The sequence below is a fragment of the Salvelinus namaycush genome, chromosome 42 (assembly GCF_016432855.1).
Source record: "Salvelinus namaycush isolate Seneca chromosome 42, SaNama_1.0, whole genome shotgun sequence".
Taxonomy (NCBI): Eukaryota; Metazoa; Chordata; class Actinopteri; order Salmoniformes; family Salmonidae; genus Salvelinus; species Salvelinus namaycush.
Genome location: NC_052348.1, coordinates 19,573,283 through 19,594,636, shown reverse-complemented (window position 1 = coordinate 19,594,636; position 21,354 = coordinate 19,573,283). Strand labels below are relative to the sequence as shown.

Below are 21,354 nucleotides of genomic sequence, written 5' to 3'. Positions count from 1 at the left end.
CCACCATTCACTCTAAACCACCACCACCATACACTCTAACCACCACCACCATACACTCTAACCACCACCACCATACACTCTAACCACCACCACCACCATACACTCTACCACCACCACCACCACCATTCACTCTAATCACCACCACCACCATTCACTCTAATCACCACCACCACCATTCACTCTAACCACCACCACCATACACTCTAACCACCACCACACCATTCACTCTAACCACCACCACCATACACTCTAACCACCACCACCATACACTCTAACCACCACCATTCACTCTAACCACCACCACCATACACTCTAACCACCACCACCATACACTCTAACAACCACCATACACTCTAACCACCACCACCATACACTCTAACCACCACCACCACCATACACTCTAACCACCACCATACACTCTAACCACCACCACCATACACTCTAACCACCACCATACACTCTAACCACCACCACCATACACTCTAACCACCACCACCATACACTCTAACCACCACCATACACTCTAACCACCACCACCATACACTCTACCACCACCATTCACTCTAACCACCACCACCACCATCCACTCTAACCACCACCACCACCATACACTCGAACCACCACCACCATACACTCTAACCACCACCATACACTCTAACCACCCCACCATACACTCTAACCACCACCATACACTCTAACCACCACCACCACCATACACTCTCACCACCACCACCACCATACACCTTAACCACCATACACTCTAACCACCACCATACACTCTAACCACCACCACCATACACTCTAACCACCACCACCATACACTCTAACCACCACCATTCACTCTAACCACCACCACCATACACTCTAACCACCACCATACACTCTAACCACCACCACCATACACTCTAACCACCACCACCATACACTCTAACCACCACCACCATACACTCTAACCACCACCACCATACACTCTAACCACCACCCCATTCACTCTAACCACCACCATACACTCTAACCACCACCACCATACACTCTACCACCACCACCATACACTCTAACCACCACCACCACCATACACTCTACCACCACCACCACCACCATTCACTCTAATCACCACCACCACCATTCACTCTAATCACCACCACCACCATTCACTCTAACCACCACCACCATACACTCTAACCACCACCACCACCATTCACTCTAACCACCACCACCATACACTCTAACCACCACCACCATACACTCTAACCACCACCATTCACTCTAACCACCACCACCATACACTCTAACCACCACCACCATACACTCTAACCACCACCACCATACACTCTAACCACCACCACCATACACTCTAACCACCACCACCACCACCATACACTCTAACCACCACCATACACTCTAACCACCACCACCATACACTCTAACCACCACCATACACTCTAACCACCACCACCATACACTCTAACCACCACCACCATACACTCTAACCACCACCATACACTCTAACCACCACCACCATACACTCTAACCACCACCATTCACTCTAACCACCACCACCACCATCCACTCTAACCACCACCACCACCATACACTCGAACCACCACCACCATACACTCTAACCACCACCATACACTCTAACCACCACCACCATACACTCTAACCACCACCATACACTCTAACCACCACCACCACCATACACTCTCACCACCACCACCACCATACACCTTAACCACCATACACTCTAACCACCACCATACACTCTAACCACCACCACCATACACTCTAACCACCACCATCCACTCTAACCACCACCACCATACACTCTAACCACCACCATTCACTCTAACCACCACCACCATACACTCTAACCACCACCATTCACTCTAACCACCACCACCATACACTCTAACCACCACCACCATACACTCTACCACCACCACCACCACCATACACTCTAACCACCACCATACACTCTAACCACCACCACCATACACTCTAACCACCACCATCCACTCTAACCACCACCACCATACACTCTAACCACCACCATTCACTCTAACCACCACCACCATACACTCTAACCACCACCATTCACTCTAACCACCACCACCATACACTCTAACCACCACCATTCACTCTAACCACCACCACCATACACTCTAACCACCACCACCATACACTCTAACCACCACCACCACCATACACTCTAACCACCACCATCCACTCTAACCACCACCACCACCATCCACTCTAACCACCACCATACACTCGAACCACCACCATACACTCTAACCACCACCATACACTCTAACCACCACCACCACCATACACTCTAACCACCACCACCACCTAACCACCACCACCTACCTCTAACCCCATACACTCTAACCACCACCACATACACTCTAACCCACCACCATACACTCTAACCACCACCCATACACATCTAACCACCACCACCATACACTCTAACCACCACCACCATACACTCTAACCCACCACCATACACTCTAACCACCACCATACACTCTAACCACCACCACACCATACACTCTAACCACCACCATACACTCTAACCACCACCACCATACACTCTAACCACCACCACCATACACTCTAACCACCACCACCATACACTCTAACCACCACCACCATCATACACTCTAACCACCACCACCACCATACACTCTAACCACCACCACCACCATACACTCTAACCACCACCACCATACACTCTAACCACCACCACCACCATACACTCTAACCACCACCACCATACACTCTAACCACCACCACCACCATACACTCTAACCACCACCACCATACACTCTAACCACCACCACCATACACTCTAACCACCACCACCATACACTCTAACCACCACCACCATACACTCTAACCACCACCACCATACACTCTAACCACCACCACCATACACTCTAACCACCACCACCATACACTCTAACCACCACCATACACTCTAACCACCACCACCACCATCCACTCTAACCACCACCACCACCATACACTCTAACCACCACCACCACCATCCACTCTAACCACCACCACCACCATACACTCTAACCACCACCACCATTCACTCTAACCACCACCACCATCCACTCTAACCACCACCACCATACACTCTAACCACCACCACCATACACTCTAACCACCACCATTCACTCTAACCACCACCACCATACACTCTAACCACACCACCACCATACACTCTAACCACCACCACCATACACTCTAACCACCACCATCATACACTCTAACCACCACCACCATACACTCTAACCACCACCACCATACACTCTAACCACCACCACCACCATCCACTCTAACCACCACCACCACCATACACTCTAACCACCACCATACACTCTAACCACCACCATCCACTCTAACCACCACCACCACCATACACTCTAACCACCACCACCATACACTCTAACCACCACCACCACCATACACTCTAACCACCACCATCATACACTCTAACCACCACCACCATACACTCTAACCACCACCACCACCATACACTCTAACCACCACCACCATACACTCTAACCACCACCACCATCCACTCTAACCACCACCACCATACACTCTAACCACCACCACCACCATACACTCTAACCACCACCATCATACACTCTAACCACCACCACCACCACCACCATACACTCTAACCACCACCACCACCATACACTCTAACCACCACCACCATACACTCTAACCACCACCACCACCATACACTCTACCACCACCACCACCACCATTCACTCTAACCACCACCACCACCATTCACTCTAACCACCACCACCATACACTCTAACCACCACCACCACCATTCACTCTAACCACCACCACCATACACTCTAACCACCACCACCATCCACTCTAACCACCACCACCATACACTCTAACCACCACCATTCACTCTAACCACCACCACCATACACTCTAACCACCACCACCATACACTCTAACCACCACCACCATACACTCTAACCACCACCACCATACACTCTAACCACCACCACCACCACCATACACTCTAACCACCACTATCCACTCTAACCACCACCACCATACACTCTAACCACCACCATACACTCTAACCACCACCACCATACACTCTAACCACCACCATTCACTCTAACCACCACCACCATACACTCTAACCACCACCATACACTCTAACCACCACCACCATACACTCTAACCACCACCATTCACTCTAACCACCACCACCATACACTCTAACCACCACCATTCACTCTAACCACCACCACCATACACTCTAACCACCACCATTCACTCTAACCACCACCACCATACACTCTAACCACCACCACCATACACTCTAACCACCACCACCATACACTCTAACCACCACCACCACCACCATACACTCTAACCACCACCACCACCATACACTCTAACCACCACCACCATACACTCTAACCACCACCATTCACTCTAACCACCACCACCATACACTCTAACCACCACCATACACTCTAACCACCACCACCATACACTCTAACCACCACCATTCACTCTAACCACCACCACCATACACTCTAACCACCACCATTCACTCTAACCACCACCACCATACACTCTAACCACCACCATTCACTCTAACCACCACCACCATACACTCTAACCACCACCACCATACACTCTAACCACCACCACCATACACTCTAACCACCACCACCACCACCATACACTCTAACCACCACCACCACCATACACTCTAACCACCACCACCATACACTCTAACCACCACCATACACTCTAACCACCACCACCATACACTCTAACCACCACCACCACCATACACTCTAACCACCACCATTCACTCTAACCACCACCACCATTCACTCTAACCACCACCACCATACACTCTAACCACCACCACCACCATCATACACTCTAACCACCACCACCACCATACACTCTAACCACCACCACCATACACTCTAACCACCACCATTCACTCTAACCACCACCACCATTCACTCTAACCACCACCACCATACACTCTAACCACCACCACCATACACTCTAATCACCACCACCACCATTCACTCTAACCACCACCACCATACACTCTAACCACCACCACCACCATACACTCTAATCACCACCACCACCATTCACTCTAACCACCACCACCATACACTCTAACCACCACCACCACCATACACTCTAACCACCACCACCACCATCATACACTCTAACCACCACCACCACCATACACTCTAACCACCACCACCATACACTCTAACCACCACCATACACTCTAATCACCACCACCACCATTCACTCTAACCACCACCATACACTCTAACCACCACCACCATACACTCTAACCACCACCACCACCATACACTCTAACCACCACCATCATACACTCTAACCACCACCACCATACACTCTAATCACCACCACCACCATTCACTCTAACCACCACCATACACTCTAACCACCACCACCACCATCATACACTCTAACCACCACCACCACCATACACTCTAACCACCACCACCATACACTCTAACCACCACCATACACTCTAATCACCACCACCACCATTCACTCTAACCACCACCATACACTCTAACCACCACCACCATACACTCTAACCACCACCACCACCATACAGCTCACCACCACCATCATACAGCTCACCACCACCACCATACAGCTCACCACCACCACCACCATACAGCTCACCACCACCATCATACAGCTCACCACCACCACCATACAGCTCACCACCACCACCATACAGCTCACCACCACCACCACCACCATACACTCTAACCACCACTATCCACTCTAACCACCACCACCATACACTCTAACCACCACCATACACTCTAACCACCACCACCATACACTCTAACCACCACCATTCACTCTAACCACCACCACCATACACTCTAACCACCACCATACACTCTAACCACCACCACCATACACTCTAACCACCACCATTCACTCTAACCACCACCACCATACACTCTAACCACCACCATTCACTCTAACCACCACCACCATACACTCTAACCACCACCATTCACTCTAACCACCACCACCATACACTCTAACCACCACCACCATACACTCTAACCACCACCACCATACACTCTAACCACCACCACCACCACCATACACTCTAACCACCACCACCACCATACACTCTAACCACCACCACCATACACTCTAACCACCACCATTCACTCTAACCACCACCACCATACACTCTAACCACCACCATACACTCTAACCACCACCACCATACACTCTAACCACCACCATTCACTCTAACCACCACCACCATACACTCTAACCACCACCATTCACTCTAACCACCACCACCATACACTCTAACCACCACCATTCACTCTAACCACCACCACCATACACTCTAACCACCACCACCATACACTCTAACCACCACCACCATACACTCTAACCACCACCACCACCACCATACACTCTAACCACCACCACCACCATACACTCTAACCACCACCACCATACACTCTAACCACCACCATACACTCTAACCACCACCACCATACACTCTAACCACCACCACCACCATACACTCTAACCACCACCATTCACTCTAACCACCACCACCATTCACTCTAACCACCACCACCATACACTCTAACCACCACCACCACCATCATACACTCTAACCACCACCACCACCATACACTCTAACCACCACCACCATACACTCTAACCACCACCATTCACTCTAACCACCACCACCATTCACTCTAACCACCACCACCATACACTCTAACCACCACCACCATACACTCTAATCACCACCACCACCATTCACTCTAACCACCACCACCATACACTCTAACCACCACCACCACCATACACTCTAATCACCACCACCACCATTCACTCTAACCACCACCACCATACACTCTAACCACCACCACCACCATACACTCTAACCACCACCACCACCATCATACACTCTAACCACCACCACCACCATACACTCTAACCACCACCACCATACACTCTAACCACCACCATACACTCTAATCACCACCACCACCATTCACTCTAACCACCACCATACACTCTAACCACCACCACCATACACTCTAACCACCACCACCACCATACACTCTAACCACCACCATCATACACTCTAACCACCACCACCATACACTCTAATCACCACCACCACCATTCACTCTAACCACCACCATACACTCTAACCACCACCACCATACACTCTAACCACCACCATCATACACTCTAACCACCACCACCATACACTCTAATCACCACCACCACCATCCACTCTAACCACCACCACCATTCACTCTAACCACCACCACCATACACTCTAACCACCACCACCACCATCATACACTCTAACCACCACCACCACCACCATTCACTCTAACCACCACCACCATACACTCTAACCACCACCACCACCACCATTCACTCTAACCACCACCACCATACACTCTAACCACCACCACCACCATCATACACTCTAACCACCACCACCACCATACACTCTAACCACCACCACCACCTCCATACACTCTAACCACCACCACCACCATACACTCTAACCACCACCACCACCATACACTCTAACCACCACCACCACCACCATACACTCTAACCACCACCACCACCTCCATACACTCTAACCACCACCACCACCATACACTCTAACCACCACCACCACCATACACTCTAACCACCACCACCACCACCATACACTCTAACCACCACCACCATACACTCTAACCACCACCACCACCATACACTCTAACCACCACCACCATACACTCTAACCACCACCACCACCATACACTCTAACCACCACCACCACCATACACTCTAACCACCACCACCACCACCATACACTCTAACCACCACCACCATACACTCTAACCACCACCACCACCATTCACTCTAACCACCACCACCATACACTCTAACCACCACCACCATACACTCTAACCACCACCACCACCATTCACTCTAACCACCACCACCATACACTCTAACCACCACCACCATCCACTCTAACCACCACCATCATACACTCTAACCACCACCATACAGTCTAACCACCACCACCATACACTCTAACCACCACCACCATACACTCTAACCACCACCACCACCACCACCACCATACACTCTAACCACCACCACCACCATACACTCTAACCACCACCACCACCACCACCATACACTCTAACCACCACCACCATACACTCTAACCACCACCACCATTCACTCTAACCACCACCACCATACACTCTAACCACCACCACCACCATACACCCAGTTGTTCTCAAACTGTGGGGAGCGCCTGAGGGGTCGGCAGGGGTGGGGGGGTGTTAATGTTGTGTCAGGATTCAGACCCATCACTGTGTCAGGCTGTAACCTCCCCTAGGACCATCGCTGTGTCAGGCTGTAACCTCCCCTAGGACCATCACTGTGTCAGGCTGTAACCTCCCCTAGGACCATCGCTGTGTCAGGCTGTAACCTCCCCTAGAACCATCACTGTGTCAGGCTGTAACCTCCCCTAGGACCATCACTGTGTCAGGCTGTAACCTCCCCTAGTACCATCGCTGTGTCAGGCTGTAACCTCCCCTAGTACCATCACTGTGTCAGGATGTAAAATCCCCTAGTACCATCACTGTGTCAGGCTGTAACCTCCCCTAGTACCATCACTGTGCCAGGCTATAGCCTCCCCTAGGACCATCGCTGTGTCAGGCTGTAACCTCCCCTAGGACCATCACTGTGTCAGGCTGCAACCTCCCCTAGGACCAAATCAAATCAAATGTATTTATAAAGCCCTTCTTACATCAGCTGATATCTCAAAGTGCTGTACAGAAACCCAGCCTAAAACCCCAAACAGCAAGCAATGCAGGTGTAGAAGCACGGTGGCTAGGAAAAACTCCCTAGAAAGGCCAAAACCTAGGAAGAAACCTAGAGAGGAACCAGGCTATGAGGGGTGGCCAGTCCTCTTCTGGCTGTGCCGGGTGGAGATTATAACAGAACATGGCCAAGATGTTCAAATGTTCAGAAATGACCAGCATGGTCAAATAATAATAATCACAGTAGTTGTCAAGGGTGCAACAAGTCAGAACCTCAGGAGTAAATGTCAGTTGGCTTTTCATAGCCGATCATTGAGAGTATCTCTACCGCTCCTGCTGTTTCTAGAGAGTTGAAAACAGCAGGTCTGGGACAGGTAGCATGTCCAGGTCAGGGTTCCATAGCCGCAGGCAGAACAGTTGAAACTGGAGCAGCAGCACGGCCAGGTGGACTGGGGACAGCAAGGAGTCATCATGCAAGGTAGTCCTGAGGCATGGTCCTAGGGCTCAGGTCCTCCGAGAGAGAGAAAGAAAGAAAGAAAGAGAGAAAGAGATAATATACTTAAATTCACACAGGACACCGGATAAGACAGGAGAAGTACTTCAGATATAACAGACTGACCCTAGCCCCCCGACATAAACTACTGCAGCATAAATACTGGAGGCTGAGACAGGAGGGGTCAGGAGACACTGTGGCCCCATCCGATGATACCCCCGGACAGGGCCAAACAGGCAGGATATAACCCCACCCACTTTGCCAAAGCACAGCCCCCACACCACTAGAGGGATATCTTCAACCACCAACTTACCATCCTGAGACAAGGCCGAGTATAGCCCACAAAGATCTCCGCCACGGCACAACCCAAGGGGGGGCGCCAACCCAGACAGGAAGACCACGTTAGTGACTGAACCCCCTCAAGTGACGCACCCCTCGTAGGGACGGCATGGAAGATCACCATTAAGCCAGTGACTCAGCCCCTGTAATAGGGTTAGAGGCAGAGAATCCCAGTGGAGTGTGGGGAACTGGCCAGGCAGAGACAGCAATTAGGAGGCCTGCATCTTGTGACCGTAGCGTACGTGTAGGTATGTACGACAGGACCAAATCGGAAAGATAAGTAGGAGAAAGCCCATATAATGCTTTGTAGGTTAGCAGTAAAACTTTGAAATCAGCCCTTGCCTTAACAGGAAGCCAGTGTAGGGAGGCTAGCACTGGAGTAATATGATAACAAATGTTGGTTCTAGTCAGGATTCTAGCAGCCGTATTTAGCACTAACTGAAGTTTATTTAGTGCTTTATCCGGGTAGCCGGAAAGTAGAGCATTGCAGTAGTCTAACCTAGATGTAACAAAAGCATGGATGAATTTTTCTGCATCATTTTTGGACAGAAAGTTTCTGATTTTTGCAATGTTACGTAGATGGAAAAAAGCTGTCCGTGAAACAGTCTTGATATGTTTGTCACGATCGTCGTAGTGAGGAGACCAAGGTGCGGCGTGATGTGAATACGTTCTTCTTTAATAAAACGAAGAACATTTCAACAAACTAACAAAACCAACAAAACGAACGTGAAGCTATAATAACAGAGTGCTGACATGCAACTACACATAGACAACTACCCACACAGACAAGTGGGAAAAGGCAACCTAAGTATGGTTCTCAATCAGAGACAACGATAGACAGCTGCCTCTGATTGAGAACCACAGCCGGCCAAACACACATAAATACAAAAAGCTCTCTACGGTCAGGGCGTGACAATGTTCGTCAAAAGAGAGATCAGGGTCCAAAGTGACGCCGAGGTCCTTCACAGTTTTATTTGAGACGACTGTACAACCATCAAGATTAATTGTCAGATTCAACAGAAGATCTCTTTGTTTCTTGGGACCTAGAACAAGCTCTCTGTTTTGTCCAAGTTTAAAAGTAGAAAGTTTGCAGCCATCCACTTCCTTATGTCTGAAACACAGGCTTCTAGCGAGGGCAATTTTGGGGCTTCACCATGTTTCATTGAAATGTACAGCTGTGTGTCATCCGCATAGCAGTGAAAGTTAACATTATGTTTTCGAATGACATCCCCAAGAGGTAAAATATATAGTGAAAACAATAGTGGTCCGAAAATGGAATCTTGAGAAACACCGAAATTTACAGTTGATTTGTCAGAGGACAAACCATTCACAGAGACAAACTGATATCTTTCTGACAGATAAGATCTAAACCAGGCCAGAACTTGTCCATGTAGACCAATTTGGGTTTCCAATCTCTCCAAAAGAATGTGGTGATCGATGGTATCAAAAGCAGCACTAAGGTCTAGGAGCACGAGGACAGATGCAGAGCCTCGGTCTGACGCCATTAAAAGGTAATTTACCACCTTCACAAGTGCAGTCTCAGTGCTATGATGGGGTCTAAAACCAGACTGAAGCATTTCGTATACATTGTTTGTCTTCAGGAAGGCAGTGACGGCTTTTTCTAAAATTTTTGAGAGGAATGGAAGATTCGATATAGGCCGATAGTTTTTTATATTTTCTGGGTCAAGGTTTGGCTTTTTCAAGAGAGGCTTTATTACTGCCACTTTTAGTGAGTTTGGTACACATCCGGTGGATAGAGAGCCATTTATTATGTTCAACATAGGAGGGCCAAGCACAGGAAGCAGCTCTTTCAGTAGTTTAGTTGGAATAGGGTCCAGTATGCAGCTTGAGGGTTTAGAGGTCATGATTATTTTCATCATTGTGTCAAGAGATATAGTACTAAAACACTTGAGTGTCTCTCTTGATCCTAGGTCCTGGAAGAGTTGTCCAGAATCAGGACAACTGAGCTTTGGAGGAATACGCAGATTTAAAGAGGAGTCCGTAATTTGCTTTCTAATGATCATGATCTTTTCCTCACTGTGTCAGGCAGTAACCTCCCATCAGGCCTGTCAACTCAGCACTACTCTGCACAACGACAGCTTACTGGGATTAGGATCACACAAAGAAAGAGAGAGGGAGAGGAGGGAGAATTTTGAGATAGAGGAGAGAGGCAAACGAGAAAGAGAGAGCGAGAGAAAAAAACAGCTCTCAAAGCAGAGGTGAGAGGAGGAGGAGGAGGAGGAGGGGGAAGATGAAAGGAGAAATAAGGAGGAAAGAGTGAGAAAGGTTGCAGACTCTTAATAAATCTCAAACATCACAGTCTACCGTTGTCCAGGGCAGGGTGATGTCATCCGGAAACAGTGTCACCTAATGATTATTAATGTATCACCTGTGCTGTTGGGGGCTGTGTGTGGCCGGGGCTGGAGGGGGGGCTGTATCTTAATATAGCCCTCAGAATGGTAGTCTGTTGGGGATGGAACAGGCCTTGTCTCCCCCCTCCCTTTAGGATGATTGGACTAATAGGCAGCCTTTGTTTCAATGAGCTACTGTGCCCCAGGCTTCTGGTGGAGGGAGACAACAAATGCCCACTCATCCTCCTCCCCCCTCTTCCCCCTTCCTCCTTCCTCCTTTTTTTGTATTTTAGTGCACTTCCCCTCTAAGAAGTTGAAGGGTGAATGGGATTTAGTTGACCTTTTCATTTCTGTGGTTTTCGGCACATTTTGATGTTGAAAATGTTGATAGATGTGATTATGTAGATGTGATTAGAATGATGATCGTTGCCGATGGCTCTGTGTTTGAAACTGAAACTAGTCCTCAGGGAAACTATCAACTGACCAAGATAGAGGGATAGAAAAGATGAATGGATAGAGAGATGGATGGATAGAGAGTTTAATGAATGGAGATGATAGACGATCTTGAGTTTGGTCTGGCTAGTGGTATGCAAATGTATACACTCACTCCTCCTGTAAGTCGCTCTGGATATGAGCGGCTGCTAAATGTCGTGTGAGTCCTCAGCCAAAGCCAGTGTCCAATCCAAACCAAATATCAGTATTCTGATGAAGAATGATGTCTCCCAATTGTGTCTGTGTGTGTGTGTTCAGCGTGGTCCAGCTGCAGAGAGAGAGAGAGAGAGAGAGAGAGAGAGAGAGAGACATAACAGCTGGTAGGTTGACTGAGTATTTGAATGAAAACAGGAAGAGTGGATTGAGACAGACATGGACCTAATCAGAGAAACATTACAAACATCTGTCAAAGACCCCCTGAATGTTTGTTGATATGTCTATAGAGCATCTGTGTGTTTGTTGGTATGTCTATAGAGCATCTGTGTGTTTGTTGATATGTCTATAGAGCATCTGTGTGTTTGTTGGTATGTCTATAGAGCATCTGTGTGTTTGTTGATATGTCTATAGAGCATCTGTGTGTTTGTTGGTATGTCTGTAGAGCATCTGTGTGTTTGTTGGTATGTCTGTAGAGCATCGGTGTGTTTGTTGATATGTCTATAGAGCATCTGTGTGTTTGTTGGTATGTCTATAGAGCATCTGTGTGTTTGTTGATATGTCTATAGAGCATCTGTGTGTTTGTTGATATGTCTATAGAGCATCTGTGTGTTTGTTGGTATGTCTATAGAGCATCTGTGTGTTTGTTGATATGTCTATAGAGCATCTGTGTGTTTGTTGATATGTCTATAGAGCATCTGTGTGTTTGTTGATATGTCTATAGAGCATCTGTGTGTTTGACAAGGCTGTAATTTACTCATAACTCTCTGAGTTTACCGAGGGTGACACTCCCAAGTCAACATAAATCCATCCTCTTGCTCAGTTGTGCACCGGAGCCTCCCACTCCTCTTTCTAATCTGGTTAGAGACAGTTTGCGCTGTTCTGTGAAGTGAGTAATACACAGCGTTGTACGAGATCTTCAGTTTCTTGGCAATTTCTCAGAGCATGAATAGACTGACACGTTGCAGAAGAAATGTCTTAGTTTCTGGCCATTTTGAGACTGTACTTGAACCCACAAATGCTGATGCTCCAGATACTCAACTAGTCTAAAGAAGGACAGTTTTATTGCTTCTTAATCAGCACAACAGTTTTCAGCTGTGCTAACATAATTGCAAAGGGTATTCTAATGATCAATTAGTCTTTTAATATGATAAACTTGGATTAGCTAACACAACGTGCCATTGGAACACAGGAGTGATGGTTGCTGATAATGTCTACACTGTATTTCTGATCAATTTGATGTTATTTTAAAGGACGAAAAAAATATGCTTTTCTTTCAAAAACAAGGACATTTCTAAGTGACCCCAAACTTTTGAACGATCGTGTACATAGTTATTCGAATTGTATCTCTCTATCTCTATTTGTATCTCTCTGTCTCTCTCTATCTCTCTTTCTCTCTCTCTCTCTCTCTCTCTCTCTCTCTCTCTCTCTCTCTCTCTCTGTCTGTCTGTCTGTCTGTCTGTCTGTCTGTCTGTCTGTCTCTCTATCTGTTGGTATCTCTCTGTATCTCTCTGTCTCTTTCTCTCGCTCTCTCTCTCTCTGTATCTCACTCTGTATCTCTCTCTGTATCTGTCTCTCCCTGTCTCTCTCTCTCTGTCTCTCTCTGTATCTCTTTTGATCTATATTCAATTCAATTCAAGGGGCTTTATTGGCATGGGAAACATATGCTAACATTGCCAAAACTGTATCTCTGTATCTCTTTGTATCTCTCTCTCTCTGTATCTCTTTGTATCTCTGTCTCTCTCTGTGTCTCTCTCTGTATCTCTCTCTCTCTCTCTGTCTATCTCTGTCTCTCTGTGTCTCTCTCTGTCTCTCTCTGTATCTCTCTCTCTTTCTACCTGTCTCTCTCTCTCTCTGTATCTCTCTGTATCTCTGTCTCTCTCTCTCTCTCTCTGTCTCTATCTCTCTCTGCATCTCTGTATCTCTCTCTGTATCCGTCTCTCTCTGTTTCTCTCTCTGTCCCTCTGTGTATCTCTGTGTATCTTTTTGTATCTGTGTCTCTCTGTATCTCTCTCTGTATCTCTCTCTCTGTTTCTCTCTATGTCTCTCTGTGTATCTCTGTGTATCTGTCTGTATCTCTCTGTCTCTCTGTCTCTGTATCTCTCTCTGTATCTCTCTCTGTATCTGTCTCTCTCTGTATCTCTCTCTGTCTCTCTGTTTATCTCTCTGTATCTGTCTGTATCTCTGTATCTGTCTCTCTCTGTATCTCTCTCTGTCTCTCTGTGTATCTCTCTGTATCTGTCTGTCTCTCTCTGTAATGCTTTGAGGCACTCTTTCCCTTTGTAGCTCAGAATGTCACCATGAATGTTTCATGAGCTGTGTGTCACTGGAGAGGAATACAATACTTCTCTCACTCTTCCCCTTCCACTCTCACTTTTCTTCGCTCAATCTCGATCTCTCTATTCCTGTCTCACTCTCTCTATCACACTCCTCTAATGTTATCTTTCCCTTTCCCTCTCTCTGTTATCTTTCCCTTTACCTCTTTCTGTTCTCTTTCCCGTTCCCTCTCTCTGTTCTCTTTCCCTTTCCCTCTCTCTGTTCTCTTTCCCTTTCCCTCTCTCTGGTCTCTTTCCCTTTACCTCTCTCTGTTCTCTTTCCCTTTACCTCTCTCTGTTATCTTTCCCTTTACCTCTCTCTGTTCTCTTTCCCTTTACCTCTCTCTGTTCTCTTTCCCGTTCCCTCTCTCTGTTCTCTTCCCTTTCCCTCTCTCTGTTCTCTTCCCTTTCCCTCTCTCTGTTCTCTTTCCCTTTCCCTCTCTCTGTTCTCTTTCCCGTTCCCTCTCTCTGTTCTCTTTCCCTTTACCTCTCTCTGTTCTCTTTCCCTTTCCCTCTCTCTGTTATCTTTCCCTTTACCTCTCTCTGTTCTCTTTCCCTTTACCGCTCTCTGTTCTCTTTCCCTTTACCTCTCTCTGTTCTCTTTCCCTTTCCCTCTCTCTGTTCTCTTTCCCTTTACCTCTCTCTGTTCTCTTTCCCGTTCCCTCTCTCTGTTCTCTTTCCCTTTACCTCTCTGTTCTCTTTCCCTTTCCCTCTCTCTGTTCTCTTTCCCTTTACCTCTCTGTTCTCTTTCCCTTTCCCTCTCTCTGTTCTCTTTCCCTTTACCTCTCTCTGTTCTCTTTCCCTTTACCTCTCTCTGTTCTCTTTCCCTTTACCTCTCTGTTCTCTTTCCCTTTACCTCTCTGTTCTCTTTCCCTTTCCCTCTCTCTGTTCTCTTTCCCTTTACCTCTCTCTGTTCTCTTTCCCTTTACCTCTCTCTGTTCTCTTTCCCGTTCCCTCTCTCTGTTCTCTTTCCCTTTCCCTCTCTCTGTTCTCTTTCCCTTTCCCTCTCTCTGTTCTCTTTCCCTTTACCTCTCTCTGTTCTCTTTCCCGTTCCCTCTCTCTGTTCTCTTTCCCGTTCCCTCTCTCTGTTCTCTTTCCCTTTCCCTCTCTCTGTTCTCTTTCCCTTTACCTCTCTCTGTTCTCTTTCCCGTTCCCTCTCTCTGTTCTCTTTCCCTTTACCTCCCTGTTCTCTTTCCCTTTCCCTCTCTCTGTTCTCTTTCCCTTTACCTCTCTGTTCTCTTTCCCTTTACCTCTCTGTTCTCTTTCCCTTTACCTCTCTCTGTTCTCTTTCCCTTTACCTCTCTGTTCTCTTTCCCTTTACCTCTCTGTTCTCTTTCCCTTTACCTCTCTCTGTTCTGTCTGACTGAAGCACCCTGCTGCCCTTTGTTTTATGCTGACAGTGTATTCTGTTCACCAGCACTGTTTTCAGTGGGGTCATGTTCTCTCTCTCTCTTTCTGTATGTTCCAGGCAGTTATTGGCCCCCGGATATCAGGAGATATGGTACAGTCCCAGCGGTTCCCGCCAGACCTCCTATCCACCCAGCACTGTGAGTTCAATGGGATGTTCCAAAGCATCTAACAATAGGGGGCTATTCATGAAACCAGCCTATTTCTGGTTTGTGGATGTCCAATAGCTAAAGAGTTGGCTGAGTCCGAGACAGGCTAACCAAGCTCTCAAATCTTAGGTGCCATCATTGCAAAAAGAAAAGTGCATGATGTGAGTTTGTTTAACTCTCTTCTCATTTTTCAGGGCCACTGTTTCTACCATGGTGACGTCCGGGGTGTGGAGGGGTCCAGTGTAGCACTCAGCACCTGCTCAGGTCTCAGGTAAGCGTTTCCACCGGTAATCCTGCTGTGGTGATCACTAACTGCATGGAATAGGACAGCACTCCAACAGATGAATTCAGTTGATTTTAATGGCAATTCAGACATATATTTGTCACACGGTCATTTTCAACCAAACACAATAGGAGAGCAGGTGAAAAGATGGTTTATTTATTGACCATGCACTGACTGCTGAGATATACAGGCCAGTGTGTTTCCAGGTCATTGGGTTCCATGTTAAGTCATTGAGGCTCCAGCAGCATCAGGGAGGAAGTTTAGAGGTTGGGATCCAGCCGTTCCGTTGTTTCCTTTCTGGGTTCACAGAGAAGGCAGTTATAGGAGAATAACAGACACACACATTGACAGAACATCTGCAGGAAAGGAATGGATGAATGCTTCTCCCTGCTATGTCACTTGGACAGAACTGCAAACGCAGCATAGCGCTCAGAGTGTGCAACGCATGCACACACACAAGCAGCTGTAGAAAGCATCTGGAGAAGGGTCGCCCACGATCCCTGGTATGATGCCTCTCCCTGATACAATCCTCACTGAGCCAGAACCTGCTATGTGCTGGGTGTCTATTGGGAGAAGCTTCAGCAGCATAGCCAATGGTACACAGCAGGAAGCCTACAGACCTACAGCACTATATGTCCCAGCTGACTGAGTGGAAACATCAGAAATCCCCCTGAGGATCTCTCCTCCTCCTCCTCCATCTCTCTCTATCTCTCTCTCTCTCTCTCTCTCTCTCTGTGTCTCTGTCTGTCTGTCTGTCTGTCTGTCTGTCTGTCTGTCTGTCTGTCTGTCTGTCTGTCTGTCTGTCTGTCTGTCTGTCTGTCTGTCTGTCTGTCTGTCTGTCTGTCTGTCTGTCTGTCTGTCTGTCTGTCTGTCTGTCTGTCTGTCTGTCTGTCTGTCTTCTCTCTTTCTGCTCCATCCATCTGGTATCAGGATTTATATGCACAGTTCAGTCATGATGTAGTTGTCTAAGACCTGACATGTAAATCCCTGCTGCTTCTAGTTTTACATTTTGACATGTCTAACTTCCCGCAATAGATATTTGATGGAGTTTTAAACACCGCTACGTTTCCAGCTATAATAGTTTTAGTTAGTTAGGTAATATAAATCTTTTATGTTTTCTAGCCTGGAACTGATGTGACCCAGATCTCTGTTTCCCTAGGGGACTGGTTACGGTGAACACCAGTGTCAGCTACCTGATAGAACCCCTGCCCGCTGTCACCATGGATACACAGCCTCCTCACGCCGTGTTCCGAGCCGAGAACCTCCGTTTGCCCAACGGAACCTGCGGGCAACGCCATAGCAACCAGGGCCAGGGGGAGGGGCTGGGTGACCTCATCCAGGGAATGATGTCACCGTGGGGCGGAAGGGTGAGTGGAGGAGGGACAGATATACTGGTTGGTGTCTGATATGAGAACCACCACTATCTTCTTCAGAGAATAGGGAGGGCTGCATTGTATCAGTGAAATATCAGCCATTTTAAGTCCCATGGAAAACAGGCATAACATACTATGAGTTGGGGGTACATGTGTGTGGCGCGCGCTCATAACAAGTAATAATGCACTGTTATAGTTGGCTATGAAGTTCTCTACTATGTCCTGATATTTCTCCAGGAGCGTAGAGACGTGGGCCAGAGTATGAAGTATGTAGAGCTGCTGCTGGTAGCTGACCATGCTGAGGTAAGAGGACAGACCGTTTACTTGGCCATTTACTCCAGTTAGTCAGTTGTATCGGTGAGAGGATGCATGACCTCCATCTCCTCTTCTGACCTGTGACTCATACTCCAAGGAAAGACTGAACTGGAGACCATCCATCACTCTGTTACATCCCCCCATCCCTTCATCTCTCTATCGTCATACTTCAACCTCCCCACTCCCCCCTAATGAGACCTAACAGGGTCTGTTCTAATGAGACCTAACAGGGTCTGTTCTAATGAGATCTAACAGGGTCTGTTCTAATGAGATCTAACAGGGTCTGTTCTAATGAGATCTAACAGGGTCTGTTCTAATGAGATCTAACAGGGTCTGTTCTAATGAGATCTAACAGGGTCTGCTCTAATGAGATCTAACAGGGTCTGTTCTAATGAGACCTAACAGGGTCTGTTCTAATGAGATCTAACAGGGTCTGCTCTAATGAGATCTAACAGGGTCTGTTCTAATGAGATCTAACAGGGTCTGTTCTAATGAGATCTAACAGGGTCTGTTCTAATGAGACCTAACAGGGTCTGTTCTAATGAGATCTAACAGGATCTGTTCTAATGAGATCTAACAGGGTCTGTTCTAATGAGATCTAACAGGGTCTGTTCTAATGAGACCTAACAGGGTCTGTTCTAATGAGATCTAACAGGGTCTGTTCTAATGAGATCTAACAGGGTCTGTTCTAATGAGATCTAACAGGGTCTGTTCTAATGAGATCTAACAGGGTCTGTTCTAATGAGACCTAACAGGGTCTGTTCTAATGAGACCTAACAGGGTCTGTTCTAATGAGACCTAACAGGGTCTGTTCTAATGAGACCTAACAGGGTCTGTTCTAATGAGATCTAACAGGGTCTGTTCTAATGAGATCTAACAGGGTCTGTTCTAATGAGATCTAACAGGGTCTGTTCTAATGAGATCTAACAGGATCTGTTCTAATGAGATCTAACAGGGTCTGTTCTAATGAGATCTAACAGGGTCTGTTCTAATGAGACCTAACAGGGTCTGTTCTAATGAGACCTAACAGGGTCTGTTCTAATGAGATCTAACAGGGTCTGTTCTAATGAGATCTAACAGGGTCTGTTCTAATGAGATCTAACAGGGTCTGTTCTAATGAGATCTAACAGGGTCTGTTCTAATGAGATCTAACAGGATCTGTTCTAATGAGATCTAACAGGGTCTGTTCTAATGAGATCTAACAGGGTCTGTTCTAATGAGACCTAACAGGGTCTGTTCTAATGAGACCTAACAGGGTCTGTTCTAATGAGATCTAACAGGGTCTGTTCTAATGAGATCTAACAGGGTCTGTTCTAATGAGACCTAACAGGGTCTGTTCTAATGAGATCTAACAGGGTCTGTTCTAATGAGACCTAACAGGGTCTGTTCTAATGAGACCTAACAGGGTCTGTTCTAATGAGATCTAACAGGGTCTGTTCTAATGAGATCTAACAGGATCTGTTCTAATGAGACCTAACAGGGTCTGTTCTAATGAGATCTAACAGGGTCTGTTCTAATGAGATCTAACAGGGTCTGTTCTAATGAGATCTAACAGGGTCTGTTCTAATGAGATCTAACAGGGTCTGCTCTAATGAGATCTAACAGGGTCTGTTCTAATGAGACCTAACAGGGTCTGTTCTAATGAGACCTAACAGGGTCTGTTCTAATGAGATCTAACAGGGTCTGTTCTAATGAGACCTAACAGGGTCTGCTCTAATGAGATCTAACAGGGTCTGTTCTAATGAGATCTAACAGGGTCTGTTCTAATATCCTTCATTGCTGTCTGATGTGTCTGAACGGTTGAGGTCATCCTGCTGCCCTGACTCACGTCCTGTGTGAAACTTTACAAGCATGGCAGTAACTGTGTGTGTGCGTGTGTGTAGTTTCAGAAGCACGGCGGGGACTTAAATCGAACGAAAAGGAAACTGCTGGAGGTGGCTAACTACGTAGACAAGGTGAGACAAGCCCACACAGTGGTTCATTTGGGGTTAGTTCGGGGGCGTGTCCAGATGGACATATAGCATACTACCATTTTGAGGGATAGAAGAAGTGTGAGATGGTCAGGTCTGCTGACTTTTTATAAGGACATTCTACTGCAAACTGAATGAAAAGAAAATGGCATAAAATACCATATCCCCCCAAAATGAGCCCACTAACATATAGGTCCATATTATCAGGCAGGCTAGATCACACACTTTAAAGTGTAAACATTAGGCTAGTTAGAAACATATTACTGACTTGTCCCAACAACAACAACAAATGTTCCACTGGCACTCAGCCAACCAAAGATCATGTACTGTGAATATAATGTACCTGTTACACCTGATCCCTGTTACGGTCTTCCCTATACCTTCAACGCCACTGGCACAATTGGCGAGCGCTAACGTGCATAAACCATGCAGGTGTTAAACACTCTGGTTCTAAACACTCTGGTTCTAAACACTGGTTCTAAACACTCTGGTTCTAAACATTCTTGTTCTAAACACTGGTTCTAAACACTGGTTCTAAACACTCTGGTTCTAAACATTCTGGTTCTAAACACTGGTTCTAAACATTCTGGTTCTAAACACTGGTTCTAAACACTCTGGTTCTAAACATTCTGGTTCTAAACACTGGTTCTAAACACTGGTTCTAAACACTCTGGTTCTATACATTCTGGTTCTAAACATTCTGGTTCTAAAAACTCTGGTTCTAAACATTCTGGTTCTAAAAACTCTGGTTCTAAACATTCTGGTTCTAAACACTGGTTCTAAACACTGGTTC

At 46.9% G+C, this 21,354-nt stretch overlaps 1 protein-coding gene across 1 annotated transcript in view; it reads left to right on the top strand.

Moving 5' to 3' along the window:
* LOC120034770 (disintegrin and metalloproteinase domain-containing protein 19-like) overlaps positions 1-21,354 on the top strand; it is a 56,292-nt gene that overhangs the window by 18,790 nt on the left and 16,148 nt on the right. Inside the window, exons 4-8 of the mRNA XM_038981373.1 lie at positions 16,533-16,611; positions 16,815-16,891; positions 18,063-18,270; positions 18,514-18,579; positions 20,475-20,546. Of these exons, the coding sequence (XP_038837301.1) occupies positions 16,533-16,611; positions 16,815-16,891; positions 18,063-18,270; positions 18,514-18,579; positions 20,475-20,546 (502 nt within the window). The remainder of the gene's footprint in view (positions 1-16,532; positions 16,612-16,814; positions 16,892-18,062; positions 18,271-18,513; positions 18,580-20,474; positions 20,547-21,354) is intronic.